The sequence below is a fragment of the Rhinopithecus bieti genome, unplaced genomic scaffold, assembly GCF_001698545.2.
Source record: "Rhinopithecus bieti isolate Rb0 unplaced genomic scaffold, ASM169854v2 scaffold_5022, whole genome shotgun sequence".
NCBI lineage: Eukaryota > Metazoa > Chordata > Mammalia > Primates > Cercopithecidae > Rhinopithecus > Rhinopithecus bieti.
Genome location: NW_016804965.1, coordinates 3,717,611 through 3,743,125, shown reverse-complemented (window position 1 = coordinate 3,743,125; position 25,515 = coordinate 3,717,611). Strand labels below are relative to the sequence as shown.

Here is a 25,515-nt window from a genome sequence, read left to right as displayed (position 1 = left end):
CATCCTGATACCAAAGCCTGGCAAAGACTCAACAAAAAAAGAAAATTTTAGACCAATATCCCTGATGAACATCAATGTGAAAATCCTTAAAAAAATACTGGCAAACTGAATCCAGCAGCACATCAAAAAGCTTATCCACCACGATTAAGTTGGGTTTATCCCTGGGATACAAGGCTGGTTCAACATACATAAATCAATAACCGTAATCCATCACATAAATAGAATCAACGACAAAAACCACATGATTATCTCAATAGATGCAGAAAAGGCCTTCAACAAAATTCAACAGCCTTCATGCTAAAAACTCTCAATAAATTCGGTATTGATGGAATGTATCTCAAAATAATAAGAGCTATTTATGACAAACCCACAGCCAATATCATACTGAATGGGCAAAAACTGGAAGCATTCCCTTTGAAAACTGGCACAAGACAAGGATGCCCTCTCTCACCACTCCTATTCAACATAGTGTTGGAAGTTCTGGCTAGGGCAATCAGGCAAGAGAAAGAAATAAAGGGTATTCAATTAGGAAAAGAGGAAGTCAATTGTCCCTGTTTGCAGATGACGTGATTGTATATTGCATAAAACAGATGAGTTCATGTCCTTTGCAGGGACATGGATGAAACTGGAAATCATCATTTTCAGCAAAATATCACAAGGACAGAAAACCAAACATTGCATGTTCTCACTCATAGGTGGGAGCTGAACAATGAGAACACATGGACACGGGGCGGGGAACATCACACACCGAGGCCTATGGGGGAGTCGGGGACTGTGGGAAGGATAGCATTAGGAGAAATAACTAATATAAATGTCGAGTTGATGGGTGCAGCAAACCAACATGGCACATGTATACCTATGTGACAAACCTATACATTGTGCACAGGAACCCTAGAACTTAAAGTATAATAAAAATAAATAAATAAACTTCTTTCTTTTGTAAATTACTCAGTTTCGGTTATGTACTTATTAGCAGCATGAGAACAGATTAATACAAGCATACTTTTTGTATATATACATAGCATGCTTAAGTTTCATGGGACCAGCAAGCTCTCAAATGATAAACGGAGGAAATGCAGAGAACATGAAATACAACTGAAATCTTCAGGCATCTGTTGTGATTAATGCTAATAACACGTACACTTTCTTGTGGGTCTGACCCTTCCTAGTTTCCAGCTTCTTCCCTCCTAACTGTTAAGTCACTTCTCACTATCCTATCCCCACCTCACCTCCTGGCTCGACCTCATCAAATCGCTAGGAAGAAATTCGACCTTAGCTGGGGCTGGAACTCTCTGGAACTGCTGGGCAGCCAACTGGGCTGAGGCCCAGCCACTGAATGTTATGCCTCTCACCATGGTTTTAGTCTTTCTGCTCTGTTCCCAAGTTGCAGTATCCACTGTATGCTCTGGATTTGTCCCTTGTCCTGTGCCCACGTCCCTTCCTGGGAGCTTGCCCAGCATTCCTGCAGAAGTGGGGGGCTTTCTTCTCTTGCCAGTCTCCTAGGGACTGGAGTCCTTTTCCTCTTCCATAGATCCAGGAGACAGACGTCGTGTTAAAGGACCTGGTTTGGACGTCATACAGACTGCCACTTCCTAGCCGTGTGTCCTTGGGAACTTAGCTAACCCCTCTGGCCTCTATGTCCTCACCTGTGAAACTTTATAAGGATCTTGCAAGGGCTTAATGAGCTAATAGATATAAAGCACTTAGAACAATAGTTGGCCCTAAGTAGTCAGTGAATATTATTTTTTATTAGGAGTGGTACCAACATACATAGGTGGGCTGATACTGGCTACCTAATACCTGATACTGGCTTGGAGTTCTGAAGGCTGTGGTCTTTCATCCATCTTTTTTTGAGATGGAGTCTCGTTCTGTCAACCAGGTTGGAGTGCAGTGGCATAATTTCAGCTCACTGCAACCTTTCCAGTCTCCTGAGTAGCTGGGACTACAGGCGCCTGCCACCACAACTGGCTAATTTTTGTATTTTTAGTAGAGCTGGCATTTCACCATGTTGCCCAGGCTAGTCTTGAAGTCTGGAGCTGAAGTGATCTGCCTGTCTCCGCCTCCTAAAGTGCTGGGATTACAGGCATGAGCCACTGCGCCTGGCCATTTCATCCATCTTTCAACTACTTATGACCCCTGCTGCACTGGACTTCAACTCTCATCTGTAGCAGAGTGAGTCCATTCCCTGAGATGTCCGCTCCAGGGCTGGGTCATGTTCCTGGTCCTGGATTCAACCCCAGCCTGTTGCAGTCAGCTGAGTTAGGCACAGCTCTGTCCCCAGAGTGATCTCTCAACACTAGATTGACGCTGTAATCTAATAATTATTTCTGCATCATTCTCTTATTTTCCCTATCAGTGTTTGCTTTTCATAGGGAAAAAAACTCTAACAAGAATCTCTATAGAGAACTAAATTTGAATATCAAGAATGTATATTAAGAATATGCATGGCTATTTATAAAATAAAAAGGCTGTAAGGAGTGATAACAAAAAATATTGAGATTAACCTTATTACACAAATGGGCTTTGGTTTCACTTTAAAAAAAATATTTCACTTCATAGAATTAACTATCTCAGAGTAAACTTGCTTAGAGCAATGCTAGATGATCTCTTTTTTAGGCCAAACTAGATATTTGTTTCATGCAAAGTTTCTTCATCCATGCCCTGCTGAAAGCCCATAGTAAATATCTCTTAAAACCCAAAAGTCAAAGAGAAAACAGGTCCATCAACACTCTTTGCTTCAGTACACACAGGAACAAGACAGATGTTTCAGCGTTTCTATCCAGAGGGCACATAGAAATTATGTTCTGGTTTTCATAAATACTTCTGATTAATTTTTAATGATTTATGTGAACTGATTCAAACTACCCAGGCCTATTCCTGACTTACTCTTTAGTTAATAACTCCCCCTTTGAAGTTTGCAAAAGTATTTTGAGGATGTTAAAAAATATTTTAGACACTAACATGGAAAAAATCTGTAGCTTCAAAGGAAATACCCAACTGTTTGCAAAAGAGTATTGAAGTGACATTGCAGGACCCAAGATTTTTTTTTTTTTTTTTTGAGACAGAGTCTCACTCTGTCACCAGACTATAGTGCAGTGGCGCCATCTCGGCTCACTGCAACCTCCACCTCCTGGGTTCAAGGGATTCTCCTGCCTCAGCCTCCCAAGTAGCTGGGACTACAGGCGCACGCCCCCACGCCCGGCTAATTTTTGTATTTTTAGTAGAGGCGAGGTTTCACCATGTTGTCCAGGATGGTCTCGATCTCTTGACCCTGTGATCTGCCTGCCTCGGCCTCCCAAAGTGCTGGGATTACAGGCATTATAATCCACTGCGCCTGGCGCAGGACTCAAGATTTTTAAATGACCAAAGAGTAAAGACAATGTTTTCTGTTATATTTCAGCTATTCAAACACTTGCAAATAAGATTACTGAAAAAGAGGAGGAGCTACCAATTTTCACTAACTCCAAGTTACACATTTTTTGTTATATTATAATATCTCCCAAATCAAGATGCATCTTACATACAATCCATGTCAAGTCATGGCTTAATTTAGAGCATTTTTTATTTCATAGTGGTACATAAAGTAACAATCTATGGTGTCTTTAGATTTAAAGAAATATGGTAAGTTTTAGAATTTTTTTGGTCTCTCATCTTCCCTCTTCTATTCCTTTATTTTCTTCTGCTTTCCTATTTCTTTATTTTTCTTCTCCATTTTCACTTAAAAATATATATGTGTGTGTACATGTGTTTACCTATAAACCTGCTTTGGACCCATCTGGCACCCGCAAAAACTGAGGAACTCTTCTCCTATCTTCAAAGAAATGGAGTCTTTTTTCCTCACCCAAAGCCCAAGGTGAGACTCTGCTAAAACATTTCCTGTCTCAAAAAGAAAAGCAGGCTTTCTTTTTCTTTTTTCTCTTAAGATAGTGTCTTGCTCTGTCACCCAGGCTGGAGTGCAGTGGCGTGAACTCAGCTCACTGCAACCTCCACCTCCCGGGTTCAAGTGATTTTATTGCCTCAGCCTCCCGAGTAGCTGGGATTACACGTGCCCGCTACCACACCCAGCTAATTTTTGTATTTTTAGTAGAGATGGGGCTTCACCATGTTGGCCAGGCTGGCCTTGAACTCCTGACCTCAGATAATCAGCCCACCTTGGCCTCCCAAAGTGCTGGGATTATAGGTGTGAGTCACTGTACCCAGCCAAGAAAAGGAGGCTTTCGGCTGAGCGTGGTGGCTCACACCTGTAATCCCAGCACTTTGGGAGGCCAAGACAGGCAGATCACGAGGTCAGGAGATCGAGACTATCCTGGCTAACATGGTGAAACACTGTCTCTACTAAAAATACAAAAAATTTGCCGGGCGTGGTGGCGGGCATCTGTAGTTCCAGCTACTCAGGAGGCTGAGGCAGGAGAATGGTGTGAACCCAGGAGGTGGAGCTTGCAGTGAGCCGAGATCGCGCCCCTGCACTCCAGCCTGGGTGACACAGCGAGACTCTGTTTCAAAAAAAAAAAAAGAAGAAGAAGAAGAAGAAGAAGAAAAGGAGGCTTTCAATTCCAGGCACCCTTGCTACTTGAAAACAGTTCAGCAAAAGTTCACCTTGGTATAGGGTGAAGACTACTCACTAAAACTGAAGACACTGGACCTGGCTTATCCATTCTGTTCCCATTCCTCACTAGCACAGATAATAAGAGCTGACTGATTTAAACCCTTTGTTCTGAACTGTGGGAATGAGAGAGAAAAAATGTATTTAGCGTTTCTCTTCCCTCAAGGGAGCAGGTTTGTGGCTAACCCTTAGCTCTAATGAGCTTCTTTAATACGAACGCCAGCTTCCCCAGGGGCCCACATCCCCTGCGTGGCAAATCTCTCAGCCCTACTGTGGTTACACTGTGAGTTGTATTTGAGCTCCAAAAAATCTCTCGGCGTTGCCAACATGCAGGGATTATTCATACAAAGCAGGGCACATTCAAACAACATGGGGCAGGATCCAGGGCAACTGTGGCCTGCCTAAAATAAAATTCATCCTCAACTTTTAAAGCCTTGAAGTTGTAGTTTGAAAACTGTACTTTGTGTAGAGGTTAGCTAACCAAATTGGTGGAAAACAATGAGATCAGAATGTTGCACCTCTGAATTACACTTTATCCTCACATTGGATTGCATATAAATTAATGAGCTTTTAAACCAGGGCAACATTTGAGAGGGAATAAAGGGGAGAAACTTGGCAAATAATGCATCCACATACAAAAAAGCTGTCTAAAAAGTCACTTGCTGGCACCTAACAATACTTCCCTCAAATCCTCCTGTTTCTTCACTCAAATTCCCTTAGAATAGATATCCCAAAAGGCCTCCCACTTTTACCCTGATAGAGCTTTCTCAAAACACACTAAATCTGATTGCAGTCCTGGCTATTTGGGAAGTTGAGGCAGGAGGATCATTTGATCCCAGGGAAGCTGAAGTTGTAGTGAGCTATGATCACACAGCCTGGGTGATGGAGCGAGACCCTGCGTCTAAACACACACACACACACACACACACACACACACACACACACACACAATCGGGTATCTCAAGAGGCTGCTGAATTATGCCTGTTTCTCTTCAATTCGAGTCTCTATAAGCTCAGGAGTTAGTATGAAGCCTGAAGCTCAAGGTTCTTTCTGAATTTTTCTGGATTTGGCCTCCCAAAAGCAGCAAGCAAGCTTTAAGTGAATCCAGAGAACAAGCAGTTAGAGTGAAAATTCATGTCTTGTGGAATATCTCCATGGTGCAGGGCAGAAAGAGGAAAAGAAAAGCATAGTTTTCCATAATTTACAGAAAAACCCAGTGTTAATATTAATATTCATTTTCTTAGAAGGTACTTCTTCATAGCTTATTAATTCAACATATAAAACATTTCAGAAAAAAAAGCAGGCAATTGTCTATTTATGGATATTGTCATTCTTCCAGCAATTATAAAAGCTGGCTTAGCCAGGTTAGGTAAATGTCAAAATAAAGCTCAAGAAAAAATAATGCTGATTCATTTGGTCAAATGTTCTTCCTTTTAGCCTAATTTATCTCAACACATCTCTAGGGAGACTGTACGCTCCAGTGGTCACAATCTTGGGCTCTGGAGTCGAACTGAGATTTAAATACTAGATCTACCACTTACATGCTGCTTGACCTTGGGCATGTTACTGAACATCTCAGGTCTCCGTTTCATTATCTGTCATACAAATATAATAAGGCTACCTGTTTCTTATTTTGTGTCTACTATTGAATTAATCAAGTTTGGAGTTTCCTTTATTCCTTTTCGTCCTCTTTACTGGCTGAAAAGTTATAAATAACATTCCTATTTTTTCAGTGGTCACCCTTAAGAGGTGCTGTTCAGAGAAATACACAAGGAAAAGGCATGAGAAATTAGAAAGAAATAGTGGTATTTAATTTGACATGGATTACAATGGTGATAGTTTCAGCAATATCAAATATATTCTGGGCCGTAGAACAAGCCTCAAAAAATTTAAAAGAATTGGAATCATACAAAATATAGTTTGTGCAACAGAATTCAACTGGAAACAATACAGGAATTATCTATGGAAAATCCCCCAAATACTTGAAAATCAAACCACATGAGACAACCAATGAGTGAAAGAGAAAATTAGAAAATAGTTTGAATTGAATGAAAATGAACACAATATATCAAAATGTATAGAGGTAGCCAAAGAAGTACTTAAAGGAAAACTTATAGCATTATATGTTTGTATTAGAAAATAAGAAAATCTCAAACCTATGACTCAACTTTCATTTTATGAAACTAGGAAAATAAAAGAAAATTAACCCCAAAACAAACAGAAGGAAGGAAATGACATAAAAGCATAAATCAATGAAACTGAAAACATAAACACAAAAGAGACAATCGAGGAAGCAACAAATTGGTTCTTTGAAAGAATAAAAAAATTGAAAAACCTTTAGGCATACCGGTGAAGAAAAGGGAAGAGACAGAAGATACAATTGAATAATATCAGGAATAAAAGAGAGGCATTAAAGGTAATAAGGGAATATTATAAACAACTTTACATCCAGAAATGTAAAAACTTAGATAAAATGGCAAATGCCTTGAAAGACACAAACTATTGAAGTTCACTCAAGAAGACTATTAGCCTGAATACTCCTGAATCTACTAAATCAATTTAATTCCAATTAAAAAAATCTTCTGACAAAGAAAACTTCATGTCAAGATGGTTTTACTGGTGAATTCTACCAAATACCACAGATGAATTAGTACTAATTCTACACAAACTCTTCTGAAAAAAAGATGAGGAGAAAATACTTCCCAATTTATTTTATGAGACAAATATAAGCCTGATACCAGAACCAGAAAAAGGCATTACAAGAAAAAAACAAACAAAACAAAAGCCATGATTTAATATCCTCCAAGCACTTAAATGCAAAATTCCTCAAATAAATTAGCAAGTTGAATCCAGCAATATACGAAAAGGATAATATGTCATTATACTATATTAATGGAAAGATAGTCCAACATAAGAAAACCAATCAATGTATTTTACCATATCAACATATCTAGAAAAAACACTGATGATATTCATTCATAATTTTTTAAGAAAATACCAAAAAACCACTTGGAAAACTAGGAATAGAAGGAACTTCCTTAACCTGATACAGAACATCTTCTAAAAACCAACAGTCAGTGTTATACTGATTGAAAACAAGGCAAGGATGTTTTCTTCCACTATTCCTATTCAGGAGTGTACAGGAGGTCCCAACTGGCATGATCATGCAATAAAAAGAAATAAAAGGTCTGTAAGTATAAAGGAATAAGCAAAATCATCTCTATTTAAAGAAGAAATTATTATCTTCATAGAAAACCCAAAAGAATCTATGAAAAAGCTATTAGAACTCATAAGTGAGTTTCATAAGTCATAGGATTCAATATGCAAAATTAATAGTATTTCTAAATACTATCCATAAATAATTGGAACTTGAAATTCAAAGAAAAACTTACTGAATATAATAGGATCAAAATCATTAAATATGTAAGCATATATCTAACCAAATATGTTTAAGATCTGACACTTGAAAACTAGAAAATACTGAAATAAGATCTAAATAAATTAGGAGATATACTGTGTTCATGGAATGGAAGACTAAATAGTCTTACAATATCAATCCCCCCAAATTGATCTATAGATTCAAAGCAATCTTGATGAAATTCGAATGTGTTATTTTGTAGAAATCAGCTACATGATCTTAAAATTTATAAGGAAAGACAAAGAACAAGAATAGCCAAGAACAAAGTTGGAGGACACATACTACTTAATTTACAGAGTTATTATAAAGTTACAGTAATCAAAGCAGTGACAACATAGATGAACAGACCTGATAGTGTCCAGAAATAGACCAACATACACATATAAAGTAGGCTGATTTTCATGAAAAGATCAAAAGCAATTCCATGGAAAAGGATCGTCTTTTTGGCAAATAATCCTGGAATAATCAGACACTTCATGCAAAAATGAAAAGAAAAGGAATTGCAATCCATACCTTATATCACAGTAAAAAATTAACATGACATGTCTCATACACCTAAATTTAAATCTAAAACTGTGAAACTTTTTTTTTAAAAAAGGAGAAAATCTTTGTGATCTTGAGTTAGGCAGTTTTCTTAAGTACACCAAAAGCATGATCCACAAAAGGAAACACTAGATTAACTGGACTTAAAAAAAAATTTAATTATGCTTTTGAAAACAAAATGAAAAAATCTCACTGACTGGAAAATATATCAAAACACATATCTAATAAAAAATTCAATGGCCAATATAAAACTCTCAAACACAATAATAAGAAATCAATGCAATTTTTTAAATGGGTAAGATAGTTGAACAAACACTTCATCAAAAAAGCTATATGAATAGCAAGCCAGCAAATGTAACTATGTTCAAATCATTATTTATTAGGGAAATGCAAATTAAAACCACAATGTGATATCATCACTTATTAGAACAGGTAAAATCAAGAAAAAAATAAGGAAAAACTGATAATACTAAGTGCTATTGAAAATATGGAGTAACAGGAACTGTCACATATTGCTGGCAGGAATTCAAAATGATTCAATCCTTTGGGAAAAGTTTGGCAATTTTTTTTTTTTTTTGAGGTGGAGTCTCATTCTGTTGCCCAGGTTGGAGTGCAGTGGCACGATCTCAGCTCACTGCAACCTCTGCCTCCCAGGTTCAGGTGATTCTCCTGCCTCAGCCTCTTGAGTAGCTGGGATTACAGGTGTGTGCCACCACGCCTGGCTAATTTTTGTATTTTTAGTAGAGATGGGGTTTCACCATGTTGACCAAGCTAGTCTTTTTTTTTTTTTTAGTGCAGTGGCCGGATCTCAGCTCACTGCAAGCTCCGCCTCCCGGGTTTACGCCATTCTCCTGCCTCAGCCTCCCGAGTAACTGGGACTACAGGCGCCCGCCACCTCGCCCGGCTAGTTTTTTTGTATTTTTTTTAGTAGAGATGGGGTTTCACCGTGTTAGCCAGGATGGTCTCGATCTCCTGACCTCGTGATCCGCCCGTCTTGGCCTCCCAAAGTGCTGGGATTACAGGCTTGAGCCACCGCGCCCGGCCGACCAAGCTAGTCTTGAACTCCTGACCTCAGGTGATCCACCCACCTCGGCCTGCCAAAGGGCTAGGATCACAGGCATAAGCCACTGCACCTGGCCAGGTAATTTCTTATATACATTCATCATATGACCTCCCATCTTGCCTCTAAATATTTACTTAAGGGAAGTGAAGTCATAAGTACACAAATACCTGCACGTGAATATCTATAGCAGCTTTACTTCTAATTGCTCCAAAGTAGAAACAACCCAAATATCTTTCAGTTGATGAATGGACTAACAAACTGCACTCTATCTATATAATCAAATTCTATTGGACACACACACACACAAAAGAAAAAAGAAGAAAAGAAGAAGAAGGAGGAGGAGGAGGAGGAGGAGGAGGAGAACTACTGATACTGTAAACCAAAATAAAATTCTAAGTCCCCCAACCATGAGGAATGAACCCCTCCTCTCAGCAAGGGCATTCCAAAGTTAACCTGAAAAACTCATTCAGGCCATGATGGGAAGAAGCAGCCAGACAAGCCTCATGATGCCCTCCTCCCTTTAGGAATTGCTGATAGAATAGACCCCTTGGGTCTGATAAAAAACATTTACAATCTATTCTCTCTGAAGCCTGCTACCTGAAGGCTTCATCTGCATGATTAAACCTTGGCCTCCTCCACAACCCCTTATCATAATCCAGACATTCCTTTCTATTGATGATGACCCTTGCAACAAATTGCCAATCAGAAAATCTTTTAATCTACCCATGATCTGGAAGCCACCACTTCCAGTTGTCCCAGATATCCAGACTGAACCAATGTACACCGTACATGTATTCATTGGTAACTTCTGTCTCCCTAAAATGTGTAAAACCAAGTTGTGCACTGATCACCTTGGACGCATGTTCTCAGGATCTCCTGAGGGCTGTGTCACAGGCTACTTGTCACTCATATTTGGCTCAGAATAAACCTGTTGAAATATTTTACAGAGTTTGACTCTTTTCATTGACAATACACACAATATGGATGAATGCACTATGTTATGATTTACGGATTTACTAAAGCTACATGATATATGATTACATTTGTAAGACATTCTGGAAAGGGCAAAACTTTAGGTAAAGAAAATGTATCTGTGGTTTCCAGGGCTTGGGAGTTCAGGAGGTTGACTATGAAGGAGACAAGGGCATTCTTTGTGTTGTTAAGGAAACTGTTCTATATCTTGACTGTGGTGATTTACATGATTATATACATTTGTTGAACTTCACGGAACTCTAAAAAGGATGGATGTTACTGCATGTAAATGATGGCTCAATAAACCTAACTTTAATTTTAAGAAAATGTTAACAGGTTTTTAAAATGCTGTTAACCAGGGACAAATATAATAAGGGTCAGGGCCAAGTGAATGAGAAAAATCTGGTAAGAAGGAAGCACAGGGATTTAACCCAGAATGAAGATAATCTAAAGAGAGAAAAAATTCTCAGGAGAAGATAAAACCAAGAAATTAGAGCTAAGATGTCTTCAAAAACCAGCTTCACTCTGGCCTGAGAGGTCATCAGGAAAACACAGAGTATCTTAAGAAATCAGAACGAATTTCCAGCTGCTCTAGAACTGAGCCAACTGAGAGTCACATGAGGAATGTGGAAGACAGATTGGTGGCCCTGAAGACTGCGGTCCCCTGGTGTACACACCCTGCATAATCCTCTCCACTTGGGTGTGGGTAAGACTTGTAAAGGTGGCGAGAATTCGCATCAAAGATTAGGTGACTAGTCAGGAGATTTTGAGTTCATCAAAAGGCAGGTTGCCTGGGCGAACATGATCTAATCAGGTGAGCTTTAAAAGAAGGGCTAAGATTATTCCATCAGACTTGAAGAAGCAAACAGCTAATGGTGTTGTGAACGATCTGTGTGGTAACTGAAGCAAACACCTGGGGACAACCCCTAGGAGTGGAGAGTCTACCAACTCCAGCCTACAGTCAACAAGGAAATGGGAACTGAGCTTGCCAACAGTCAGTGATCTTGAAAGCCTCAGATGATGTCAAAATCCCAACTAACACATTGATTTCATCCCTGTAAGGTTCTGAGCTAAAAACCTAGCTACACCATGCCCAGATTTCTGACCTACAGAAATTTTAAGATAATGCATGTGTGTGTTGGTTTAAGCCACTACGTTTGTGGTGAGTTTGCCACACAGCAATAGAAGGCCAATTCAAAGAGTGATTCATGAATTAAAATGTGTCAAGTTAGTTTAGTCAATGAGAATATTTTCATGGTTTGACTCCAAGGGCTCCTCACCCAATAGTAAGTTATCTTTAATGTTTTACTATGCATTAAATCAAAAAGCACCAAAGAAGTTAACATCACAGAGGGAGGAGGAGGGAGACTAAGGAAACAACAGCTTTTTTTTTTTGGCAAGGGTTTCATTGTCATCCAGGCTGGAGTGCAATGGTGCCATCATAGCTCACTGCAGCCTCTGTCTCCTAGGCTCGAGTGATCCTCCCACTTCAGCCTCTTGAGTACTTGGGACCATAGGCGCATGCCACCACACTCAGCTAATTTTAAAAATTTTCTTTTTGTATAGACAGGGTCTCACTATGTTGCCCAGGCTGGTCTCGAACTCCTGGCCTCAGGGGACCCTTCTGCCCTTGGCCTCCCAAAGTGTTGGGATTATACACATGAGCCACTGCATCTGGTTAGGAAACATCTTTGGAGAATAATTTCATTAATTCTGCCCAGTGGTGGCCACAGAAAGCCAGGATGAATGGAGTAAACTGGTGAGAGGCCTTCTGCTGGAGTTCCCTGGCCTTGTTTCCTCATACTTGGCAATGTATGAGGAAGAAGCCTTTTCTTCTTTAGTTCCAGGCCACAACTGCAGCCACCCAGGTACTAAGACTCCTCTCTGGGCTGGACACCCTCCCACAGGTCCCCAGGACCCACAGTGACATCCAGAGTAGAAACAACAAATCAGTGTTCACACTCTGACCACACTCAGTTGTGGGGCTGGGCACCAGGATATAACCACTCACTTTATCACCATAAAAACATCACACATTGGGGCCTATCATGGGGAGGGGGGGGAGGAATTGCATTGGGAGTTATACCTGATATAAATGACGAATTGATGGGTGCTGACGAGTGGATGGGTGCAGCACACCAACATGGCACAAGTATACACATGTAACAAACCTGCACATTATGCACATGTACCCTAGAACTTAAAGTATAATAAAAAACAAAACAAAACAAAACAAAACAAAAAGAAAGCACAAATCATTACTGCAGAGTCCTCCCATATATGTGAAAATACAGAGAAGGTCCCCACCCCACACCCTAAATAATATCATTCGAATTCTTATGTTAGGTTGCAGTATTCTTGCAAATTAAAAAAAATCACCCTGGCTGGGCGCAGTGGCTCACACCTGTAATCCCAGAACTTTGGGAGGCTGAGGCTGGTGGATCACGAGGTCAGGAGATTCAGACCATCCTGGCTAACATGGTGAAACCCCTGTCTCTACTAAAAATACAAAAAATTAGCCGGGCACAGTGGCGGATGCCTGTAGTCCCAGCTACTCAGGAGGCTGAGGCAGGAGAATGGCGTGAACCCAGGAGGCGGAGCTTGCAGTGAGTTGAGATCGTGCCACTGTACTCCAGCCTGGGTGACGGAGCGAGACTCTGTCTCAAAAAAAAAAAAAAGCTACCCTTCATTTTCATCTCCATTTTTTAAAACTGCACTCTTCATTTTCATAAAATTATTGATTCTTTTATCCTAAAGCATTGTTAAATCGGAATATTATAAAACGGAACTTGCAATAACTTACCCTGTAACTTTTTAGTCTGATGAAATCAACCTTCATAGAGACAAATCGATCTGAATTTCGGCTGATGTTCTTAAGGTGTTCTACGAGATCAGCACAGAATTTGTAACCTCCTTTAAGCACACACAGGACCATGATGTCACTATATCCTATGTCTTTCATAATATCCTTGGCCAGCCGCTCAATTCTGAAAGAAGAATAAAACATATATTAAGGCACAACTACTTCTGAGTATTTATGTTGCGTTAATAAAAATGTATGATGTATTATTGTACATATTCGATTACTCAGGGGGATGTAGAGAAAAGCTTGGGACACAGAAACCCACAGATAGAAAAGCTTTGTTAAGGTTAAACATAAGGTGTTCAAAACATACTTCTTCTTTTTTTTTTTTTTTTTTTAAGATGGAGTCTCACTGTGTTGCCCAGGCTGTAGTGCAGTGGCACGATCTTGACTCACTGCAACCTCCACCTACTGGGTTCAAGCGATTCTCCTGCCTCACCCTCCCAAGTGGCTGGGATTACAGGTGCCCACCACCATACCCAGCTAATTTTTGTATTTTTAGTAGAGACGGGTGGTGGTCTCTAACTCCTGACCTCAGGTGACCTGGCCACCTCGGCTTCCCAAAGTGCTGGGATTACAAGCATGAGCCACTGCACCTGGCAGTATTTACTGAATTCTAACATAGATTAAACGAGATATATTTGGGACCAAGAGTGGGTGGCTTCACACTGTAATCCCCCCCCCCCCCTAGCACTTTGGGACCAAGAAGGGTGGATCACTTAAGCACAGCGAGTTTGAGACCAGCCTGGCTCAGCATCGGTGAAATCCTGTCTCTTACTAAAATACAAAATTAGCTGGACATGGTGGCGAGTACCTGTAATCCCAGCTACTCAGGAAGCTGAGGCAGGGGAATCACTTGAACCGAGGAGGCAGAGGTTGCAGTGAGCTGAAATTGCACCACTGCACTCCAGCCTGCACGATGGAGCAAGGCTCCATCTCAAAAAAAAAGAAAAAAAAAGGAACATTTGTTTCCAACATGATGAAGTAAGGAGGTGAACACATCCTCTCCAGAAAAGCAACTAGAAAACTGGGCAAAACTGCCAAAAACAACCGTCTCATCATGTTGCAAATCAACCAAAGGCATACAACAAACTGAGAAGCATTTGATTTTGAAAACACTGAACACTGGGTGGAAACAGCATGAGTCTGGAGCATTCTTGTGTGGGGATGCTTTTATCACCCGCCCCGCCCCCATCCCAGCTCTGTTGTTCAAACAGGTAGTTCCATCCAGGTGGTGCACGGCCAGAGGGAGCTCACCTGATTGGGAACACTGTAAGCTAAAATGGTCACCTTGGTGGCAGGGCTCCATTATCGTGAGGTGCAGTCCCCACTGAGCAGTGCACTGGCAGGCTAACTGGGGATTTGATAGGAAGTTCCAGGGAGGAGGTTAGACAGTTATAGAACAGGGGCACACGATAAGTTATTCATGCATCTCGATTGACCAGAAGCTGTACATAAGCACAGCAGAGCGAGTTCAAGCCACCCACACATCCCTGGACAATAGAGGCTGTGTACATGTGCGGAGAAGGCACAAGAAAGCTCTGAGGAAAGTAAAAGTCAGAAAGATTTGAAAATGGTTGGAAATTTGAATCTACTTTCAAGCCCCCATGCACCCCCATCAGCAGAGAGTGGCAGACTTACTGGCTTGACATATTTGAGCACAACTTCTAACCAATTGAAGGCCAAACACTACTATTCAGACACAGGGCGATCCCTAGTAAGTGAGGCTTAAAAATAAAAACAGGAGAAAAATAAACCTCACAGACATCAGAAGTCACACAGTGAGGTGGGCGAATCTCTTGAGGTCAGGAGTTCGAGATCAGCCTGGCCAACATGGTGAAACCCCATCTCTACTAAAAATACAAAAATCAGCTGGGTGTGGTGGTGTGCACCTGTAATCCCAGCTACTCGGGAGGCTGAGGCAGGAGAATCACTTGAACCCAGGAGGCGGAGGTTGCAGTGAGCGAGACTGTGTCTGTCTCAAAAAAAAAAAAAGAAAAAAACAAGTAGAATTTCACAGAGTGGAAGACAAAAAAAGGAAACAATAATAGCAATGAATAGAAAATAGGGTACTAAACTGATTATATCAATACTCATTTTAAATATGAATGGTCTAAATATAGCAGTTAAAAGACAGACTGTCAGGGTGGATTCAAAAAAAGATCTAACTCTATATTGCCTACAAAAAACTCACTTTATGGCTTACACTTGTAATATCAGCACTTTGGGAGGCCGGGGCAGGCAGATCCCTTCAGGTCAGGAGATCAAGACCATCTTGACCAACATCATGAAACCCCATCTCTACTAAAAATACAAAACATTAACCAGGTGTGGTGGTGCATGCTTGTAATCCCAGCTACTTGGGAGACTGAGGCAGGAGGATCGCTTGAACCCAGGAGTTGGAGGTTGCAGTGAGCCAAGATTGCGCCACTGCACTCCAGCCTAGGTGACAGAGTGAGACTCTATCTCAAAAAAAAAAAAAAGAAACTCACTTTAAATATAAATATAAAAACACAGATGGATTAAAAGTAAAGGGATGGAGGATGGAGAAAGAGATGTTATGCTAACATTAATCAAAAGAAAGAAAGTTGGAATAGCTATTTTAATTTCAGACAGAGCAGACTTCTGAGTAAGGAATATGCAGAGATAAAGAGCATCATTACACAATAATAAGGAGGTCAATTCTGAAAAGAGACATCATAATTCCCAATATGTATGCTCCTAACAACAAAGTGTCAAAAAACCTAATAGAACTGCAAGGAGAAACAGGCAAATCCACTATTTGGAGACTTTAACATCCCCTCTATCAGTAAGTGACAGATCCAATAGTCAGAGAATCAGTAAGCATATAGCTGAACTGAGAAGCGCCATCAACTGACTGGATCTAATTAATCTAACACATATACAATACTTCACCCCACAACAGCAGGATATACATCCTTCTTAAAAGATACCAGTAAGAAAATAATAAGACAAGCCATAGGCTGGGAGTAAATATTTGCAAATCATATATCTGATGAAGGACTATTATCCAAAATATATAAAGAACTCTTACAGTTCAATAAGAAGACAGTTAAATTTAAAAATTGGCAAAAGACTCGAAAAGACCTCTCTCCAAAGAAGACATATGAATAGCTAACAAGTATACTAATGATTAGGAAAACACAAATTAAAACCGTGGTGAAATACCATTAGACAGCCACGAGAATGGCTGTAATCAAAAAGACAGACAATATTAAATGTTGGCAAGTATGTGGAAAAACTGAAACCTTCATATGCTGCTGGTGGCAAAGTAACAATGCAATGCAGCCACTTTGGAAAATAACTGGCAGTTTCTTACACTTACCAGAAAACCCAGAATTCCATGTTGAGAAGTCCATCCAAGAGAAATGAAAAGATATGTCCACACAAAACTTATATGTGAATTTTTTTTTTTTTTTTTGAGATGGAGTCTGGCTCTGTCACCCAGGCTGGAGAGCAGTGGTGCCATCTCGGTTCAATGGAAGCTCTGCCTCCCAGGTTCATGCCATTCTCCTGCCTCAGCCTCCCAAGTAGCTGCAACTACAGGCCTGTGCTACTATGCCTGACTAATGTTTTTATTTTTTTGTAGAGATGGGTTCTCACTATGTTGCCCAGACTGGTCTCAAACTCCTGGCTCAAACCATCCTCTTGCCTCAGCCTCCCAAAGTGCTGGGATTACAGGAACAAGCCACTGCACCCAGCCCTATAAATTACATCTTAATTTTTTTTTTGAGACAAGATCTCACTATTTGAGACTACCCCAGGTTAGTCTCAAATTTTTGGGCTCAAGTGATCCCCCCATTTCAGCCTCCGGAGTAGCCTGGATTACAGGTGCATGCCATAGCCCCTGGCTTATAAATTTATTTTATTTTATTTATTTATTTTTTTTATAAATTTATTTTAAAGGTGAAGACGGACATTCTTGGGCCCCACTCTAGAATATCGATTTGAAATTTCTAGACATAAAGCTTAAGAATATGCATTTTCACAAGTTCACTGGAGGATTCTCTTATACAAAGAAAAAGTTTGGGGTAACCCTACCCAGGAGTCAATCATGTTCTGACTGATTTTAAATTAATTTAAAATTAGAAAAGTCAGGTAAGAAATGCAAGAATTTGTTTATATTAGGAGCTTCCCAAACTGGTGTTAAGGGAAATCTCTTCTGAGCATTATAAATAGGTAAACTGAGTACAGTCTCCCTTTGCACAAAAATGGTTGGTTTAATTGTTAAAGTCAAGCGGGTTTCTTTTCTTTCTTCTTCTTTACTTTTGGCTGGAATGTCCATATTTTTAATATGCTAATGTTTGTTTTGATTTGTCAACTGAGAGACAAAAATATGGGAGATACAAAATTTCCAAAGTTTATTTGATCACGGAACTGTCCCCCCTCTGTGAGGGTGGGACTTCTATGCCACGGAAAAGCCATCTTAGGACATTGTTATTTTGAGGCTGTTACTTATAATAGCTCATGTATGTATATCCTTCTTACCATATTACCATACCGCCTGAACAAATGTCCAGGTAAACTGTTCAGTTTAAGCATACATTCATTTTATTTCAAATTCACAGCCCTATATAAAAGTTTTCTCTACCATTATAAAAAGGAGCTCAGGAATAGGGTCCTAAAGTATATTGTGGGATTCACACAAGTGTGGGCCAGCCCAATGCAGGACCAAGACTGACACAGGAAATCACACTCACCTGTCCACAATGATGCCATGAGGGATGAGGACATATTCCAAGTCTCCGTAATAGTGCTGTGGGTACGTGAATAAATTCAAGTCATACCCTGGCCAATCGTCCATAATCTGCAAATCAAATTATTTTGGTTATGGTATTTTTTCATCAGAAATTTCTGTTTAAAACGTAACAAAAGAGTATCATTTGAAAGCAGAATTCCCTCAACTTACGAAAAGTTGAGTGGAACAAGGTTGTTTCCACAACTTGACACAAGGCTTAGTACTAAAGAGAATGGAGCACTCCATTCCCAACTATTGGCATCATAAAATATTCGTTTTGTTTTGTTTTGTTTTGTTTTGTTTTCTTTGAGACTTTGAAATAAGAGTCTTTCTCTGTCACCCAGACTGGAGTGCAGTGGGGTGATCTCAGCTCACTGCAACCTCTGTCTCCCAGGTTCAAGCAATTCTCCTGCCTCAGCCTCCTGAGGAGCTGGGACTACAGACATGTGCCACTATGCCCAGCTAATTTTTGTATTTTCAGTGGAGATGGGGCTTTGCCATATTGGCAAAAGACCAATGGTCTTGAACTCCTGAACTCAAGTGATCTGCCTGCCTTGGCTTCCTAAAGTGCTAGTTTACAGGCATGAGCCACCACGCCTGGCCTATCATACAATAAAAACATGAAGTCAGTGTTTTATAGCTAACCTGATGTATTATTTATGAGTGCATATGTGTAATACATAATTTGTCTCCAAATTATATAATTATCATAAATATAATAACATATTTATAATTCTAAAATACAGTATCATTATTATATTATTATACATACTACTACATTTCTATTTATTGTAAGCGCCTCATCTGCCTGGAAAAGATTTCTTATTAAAAGTATGTATCTCCTGGGATCAGAGTAGACCCAAATTTTTGAGTGTCTAGTCATTATAGTAAAGACTTTAAAACAATGTACTATGTTGGACACTTAAACTGTCCTATTAGAAACTGATGGTCCAGAAAATTGGCCTATTCACATAGTGGATGGACTGATTGTAAGTCTCCCTCTCGCTTAGGACTTGATGTACTAGTTTTACGGTCAGAATAGTAAAGAGGTGTGGGAGAAAGGGAAGGGGAAGGTGGAGTTACTTTTACTCTTGGAACATCAAGAAAAGATGTAACAATGAAGTGTTACCCACTTAAATCATACTCTAGCTGTGTACCAGTTTCCCATTCTTTTTTTTTTTTTTTCTTTCTGAGACAGGGTCCCGCACTGTCACCCAGGCTGGAGTGCAGTGGTGTGATTTCTGCTCACTGCAACCCTGCCTCCCAGGTTCAACTGATCCTCCAGCCTCAGTCCCCTGAGTAACTGGTGTGTGCCACCATGCCCAGCTAATTTTTACATGTTTTTTGTAGAGATGGGGTTTTGCCAGGTTGCCCAGGCTGGTCTTGAGCTTCTGGACTCAAGCCCTCTGCCTGCCTTAGCCTCCCAAAGTGCTGGGATTACAGGTGTTGTCCAGCACACCTGGCCTCAGTTTCCCATTCTTTACTCACTCCTGCACACTTCGACTCCTCTGTCCAGCTTTGAGCTTCTGAGGCCTTTAACAATGCAGACCCACCCTAATTTCCCAGCCCAACTCCCTACATCTTTGCTTCCTGCCTTCAGAATGGTTTGCAGTCAAGTCAGGATCCTTCCCAGCTCTGGGTTTCATTCATTCATTTACCGTGCACCCCTTCATTCTCTCTCCCCCTTTCCTCCTCTACCTCTGTATTCCGAACTCAGAAGCCCAGGTCACACCCCACTTCTTCATGGAGGGCTTGCTGACTGCCCCCAGCCTCTGATCTGCTTTCCCAAATTCCTGGTGCCCCTTGTAGCTCTCTGTCCTACCCAAGGCTCCTATGCAGGATCCTTGAGAAGGCTCCTGTCCCTTGGAATTGTCACTGACTCCTTTCTTTCATCCCCTCAGGCAACACAGTAGAAAACTGTATTTCAATTCCCTCGAAATTTATCCAGGACCACCTCTCAGCACCTCCACTGCTGTTCCCCTCCCCCAGGCCAGTCAATTGCCACCATCATTTCTCCTAGGACTGTCCTAGGAGCCACTACAATTGTCTCCCTGCTTCCACTTTGCAGCCCCTCCACATGGAAGCAGACATGCTCCTTTAAAAATGCACATCATAGCCAGGTACAGTGACTCATGCCCGTAATCCCAGCACTTGAGAGGCCGAGGCGGGAAGACCCCTTGAGGCCAGGAGTTAGAAATCAGCATGGGCAACACAGCAAGATCCTGTCTCTGCAAACAGTTAAAAAATTACCCTGGCAAGGTGGCGTGTGCCTGTAGTCCGAGCTACTCAGGAGGCTAAGGTAGGAAGATCACTTGAGCCCAGGAGTTAGAGGCTGCAGTGAGCTATGAGTGCCACTGCACTCCAGCCTGGGTGACAGAGCAGGACCTTGTCTCTCAAAAAATAAAAATAGACAAACAAAGGACATCCTACCATGGCAGCCTTCTGCTTAGATTTTTTTCAAGGGCTTATCATTTTACTCTGAGTAAAGACCAGAGTCCTCACTGTGGCTCACCAGGGATTACCTGTCTGACTCATTCCTGGCACTCTTCCTCTTCCCTCTGCTTCAGACGCTGTTCTCTTGCAAGTCCTCTGATCTGCCAATCACGCCCCTGCCTCCCGAGTTTTGCACTGGCACCTCCTCTTGCCTGCAACACTCTTCCTCCAGATTTCCACATGGCTGTCCTCTACTTCTTTCAAGTCTCCATTCAACGTCACCTCTGCAGAGAGGCCTTCCCTGACCTTCATAGCCTGTTTTACCACTGGATGACGTGTGTGTGCATGGATGTGTTCTGTCGGAATATGAGCTCCTTCTGGCAGAGACTTTTTCTGATTCATTGTTCAATCCCTCAGCGCCCAGAATGCTGATCTGGAATATGGTAAGTGCTCAAAAATGTTGAATGAATGAATGGATGACACAGTCTCCATCCTTCGGCTACCTGAAAACCTGAACTCCAGCCTGAACTCTCAGTTTGTCTCCTTGTGATAAAGAGCACCACTGTTCAAGGTTCTAGAGATTCCAGTGTATCATATCCATTGGCTGACTGGTGGCCAAATGATGTATATCACCTATGTTGTTTTTTAAGAGACAGACTCTCCCTCTGTTGCCTACACTGGAGTGGAGGGCCACAATCATAGCTCACTGCCGCCTCGAACTTTTAGGCTCAAGTGATCCTCCCACCTCAGCCTCCTAAGTAGCTGGAGATAAGGAGTGCACAATGACACTCAGCTTATTTTCTTTGATTTTTTTGCAGAGATGAGGTCTTGCTATGTTGCTCAGGCTGGTCTCAAACTCCTGGCCTGAAGGGATCCTCCCACCTTGGCATCCCAAAACACTAGGATTATAAGTGTGAGCCACCATGCCCGGTCAATCTGCATATTTGAAAAGTGTCTCATTTGCTCTTCCTCTACCATCAAACTGGCTGGTGAGACTGCTGGATTTGCACCAAGCTCCTCTGACTGCCACCGTGAGAACTCCTTGTACCTGCTATAACCTCTAACACCACAGCAGCTGGCCAGAGTCTAGACTACCAGCTGTACATGAGGAGACTCCAGGAGAGCCTCTGGCAGGCCACAGTAAAGACCAGACGAGGAGAACCCTGACTGGTCCCCGATCCCAGGGGGATCACCCAGGTGTACAGCACTTTCTGGATCCCCTTCCAGACCACATATACTATCTACCCCACTTTCTGGAGCTCCTCCACCAGTGGCACTATTAACAGGTGGTCTTCTGAATCCACTACTCCAACCACATCAATCCTTTACTGCCCCCTGTTCTGGTTGAATCTCGGAGAATACTCTCCACTCCACTTTCAAGAGTTTGGCTCTGACACTTATTACTGTGATGTTAGGGAGATGACTTACCCTCTCTGCAATCCAATTTCCTCTTGCTTTAAATAAGACACAATAAAACCTATAGATAGGGTTATTGTAAGGATAATATACTTAGAATACCTGGAGCACTGCATGATGTATAACACATGATGTTTGACACGTGATGCCAAAAAAAGGAAAGAGGCTAAAAGTGCCAAAAATGAATGCCAAAAATAGGAAAAGATGATAAGAAAATGACAAATGAAACAAACCTATAGATTAAAACTGTAACATGGATCCATAGCCCAGAGGCAGCACAGAGTACTGTGTTAAGAGCATGGACGTGGAAGTCTCACACACCTGGGACAAGTCTGCCAGCTATGAGGCCTTGGGCATATTAAATTCTCTAAGTCTTAGTGTATTCATCTATGAAATGGAGTTAGTGCCTACCTCATATGGCTACGGTGAGCATTAAATAAGATAATGAATGTAAGGCTCATATCAGTATCTGGTCTACAGTACTTATGCAATAAATGCTGATCATTTAGATGAACTGAAACATCAAACATTTAACAACAAATTATATGTGTTAATTCATCTAAAGAAGTGCCTCAAACCTATATACCGGTCTTATTATCTTAGTTAAAACTATACATTTGAGGCCTGGCACACTGGCTCATGCCTGTAATCCCAACACTTTGGGAGGCTGAAGTGGGAGGATCACTTGAGCCCAGGAGTGCGAGACCAGCCTGGGCAATATACCCCATCTTTACAAAAAAGAAAAAGAAATTGGTCTGGTGTGATGGCATGTGCCTGTAGTTTCAGTTACTTGGGAAGCTGAGGCGGGAAGATTGCTTGAGCCTAGGAGGTCAAGGCTGTAGTGAACCATGATCACGTCACTGCACTCCAGCCTGGGCAGCAAAGTGAGACTGTCTCAAGAAAACAAAACAAAAAGTATAAAAGTAAAAAATATATTTCTCTAAAACTGTTATATAATCCAAATTGGCCATTATTTTCAAATAATCTGAAATAGTGAGTTTTCATTGTTGAGATGAAAGTCAATTCAAGATGATGGAAATACTGGTTTGTGCTTTGTTAATTTCAATGGTGCATGCAAATCCTGTGGTAAATAAATTGAAACCTGCAGGAATGGAGGTTGCTATGAACTGTAGATAATTGTTATTCACTTGCTTTTTAAAAAATCAAAACCAGAGTCTGTAGACAGTTTCAGTATCACAGATAGTATGCTCTAAGTGTATTCAGCACAATGCTTTCTCTGTTCAAAACAGCAAAACATAGCCAAGCTGGGGGAAGTGACAAACCCATTAACTGAGTCATTTTATGCAACATCCAAATCCCAGAACTAATTCTGATTCTCTTTTTCACACTGAAGATGCACTGAAAACTTTGTAAGTCATTAAGAATTTTTTTTGTGCTTAGACTAGTTTTTGCATATAAGAAGCTAATCTCTACTCCTCTCCCCTGCTGAGCTCCACAGATTGGCCCCGCTCTCTCCTTCAGGCCATAGCTCTCATCTGTCCTCCACCAGCAAGAGAAAGGGGGTCTTATCCCTTCATTCTAATTCAAAGAATCCCAGACAGGAGTTCTGGGATTCCTGTCCCAACCCCAGAGCCAGGGAAGGGCCCCACCCCAAAACCACACATCTTAAAAAGTGGGGGCAAGTGGTTTGCTAAAAGATTCCCAGGTTCTGTTCACAGAGGAACAAAGGAGGTTCGACAGGCCAACCACCTCGTATCCACATGCCTTCCTCTTCTGTGGTGGGTTTGCCCCTCAGAAGGAAAACTCATTACCACCTAGTAGAGCTGTGCTTTTGATGGAGCTATACCTGATTACTTATCTCTGATACTGCCATATTTTCACTGGGGGTGATGGGAAGCCAGCCATAACAGAAACACAACAATCATTTCAGATTTTTCTCTTCTCCTGATTCCTACCAAACTCACTTAGGTAAGTACTAATGATGGCTCCCTTGATAATCCTTCGGCGAAAACCAAACCAGACAAAAACAAACAAACAAACAAAAACATGTCTAATAACCCAATCCCCAAAAGCCAGGTGGAGAGAGAAGATCTTTCTCTCTCCCCGAGAAGTAACAAAGAGGTATCAACCAGGAATCTGGTGACTTTATTAGCTCCAGATCAAATGGCAAGCCAACTCCGAGCAAAATTTCTCACCTTAGGATCTACCTCTCTTATGTGGCAATTAGCATTTGCTACCATTTATTGTTAATGGTATAAATGTCCCACCTCCTCAGTTCAACTGAAAGCCATTTATAGGCAAGAGCCATCTTAAATCTCTTAATATTCCCTTCTCTTGCACAAAGTTTACTTCTCGTTTTATGCTTATAACATCTGACTCTACATCCCTTGCCATCTTTATCAACAAATTTCTACCAACTCAGAATTTTCTTCTCTACCTCATTCCTGGACAATTCCTTGGGTAATTTACTTCAATACCTACCTGGACAATCCTTCCAACAACTTCATCTTGCAGCTCCTTCACCAGCTCAAACTACATACCTAGCTCAAACCACATCTTTATTCCTCATTTAGCAATATATTCACATAGCCACACCAGTCCTACAGACGGCCCCAACCCTGAAATTCCATCCTGGAATCACAGCTTCCTATGTAGCATAGTGATTGAAAGCTGGTTCAAATCCTGCTACTGCCATTTGCTACTTATATGACCTGGGTGATTTACTTAATCTCTCAGTGCCTCAGTTTCCTCCTCTGTAAAATGGGGAGTACACTAGACCTCCCTTACAGATTTGTGCTCAAGAAATGCTTGCTATTATTACCTGCCCTCTGCCCCCTTTTTGAGACAGGGTCTTACTCTGATGCCCGGGCTGGAATGCAGTGGCACAATCAAGGCTCATTGCAGCCTTGACTTCCTGGGCTCAGGTGCTTCTCCCACCTCAGCCTCCCCAGTAGCTGGGACTACAGGCATGCACCACCACGCCCAGCTAATGTTTGTATTTTTTGTAGAGAGAGGGTTGGCTGCCCAGGCTGGTCTCAGACTCCTGGGCTAAAGTGATTCACCCACCTCGGTCTCCCAAAGTGCTGGGATTGCAGGTGTGAGCCACCACTCCCAGCCACCTGCCCCTTTTGAAAACTGGTACTAATTTGATATTTTGTATCCCATCCTTGAGAGCTTTCTATTCTCCCAGTAAACTCACCCTCTCCAGCTTTCCCTTCCCTCCTGCCTTACCTGCCATGAGTTGCCTTCTACCAGCAGCTTCGATTGACTCTGAAATTGCCTGCTTATATCCAACTTGAGGTTAATCTAATTGTTCCAAGTTCTACTGGAGAAAAGGATGTAAATGCAGGGACTATCTCTATTATACATGGACTATTTCCCACCTTGGTAGGCTCTCATACAAGCACCAAGCCCCATGGCAGCTGCTCCAGTTTATAGTCATTTTTTTGTTTTATTTTATTTTATTTATTTTATTTTATTTTA

The 25,515-nt window shown here is 41.3% G+C and overlaps 1 protein-coding gene across 3 annotated transcripts in view; it reads right to left on the bottom strand.

Moving 5' to 3' along the window:
• The window catches only part of PRTFDC1 (phosphoribosyl transferase domain containing 1), a 112,344-nt gene that overhangs the window by 83,446 nt on the left and 3,383 nt on the right, over window positions 1-25,515 (bottom strand). For all 3 annotated transcript variants that reach the window (XM_017870806.1, XM_017870805.1, XM_017870804.1), the window contains 2 exons: window positions 18,185-18,291; window positions 13,404-13,587 (listed from right to left, as the gene is read on the bottom strand). In XM_017870806.1, coding sequence (XP_017726295.1) covers window positions 13,404-13,587; window positions 18,185-18,291 — 291 coding nt within the window. The remainder of the gene's footprint in view (window positions 1-13,403; window positions 13,588-18,184; window positions 18,292-25,515) is intronic.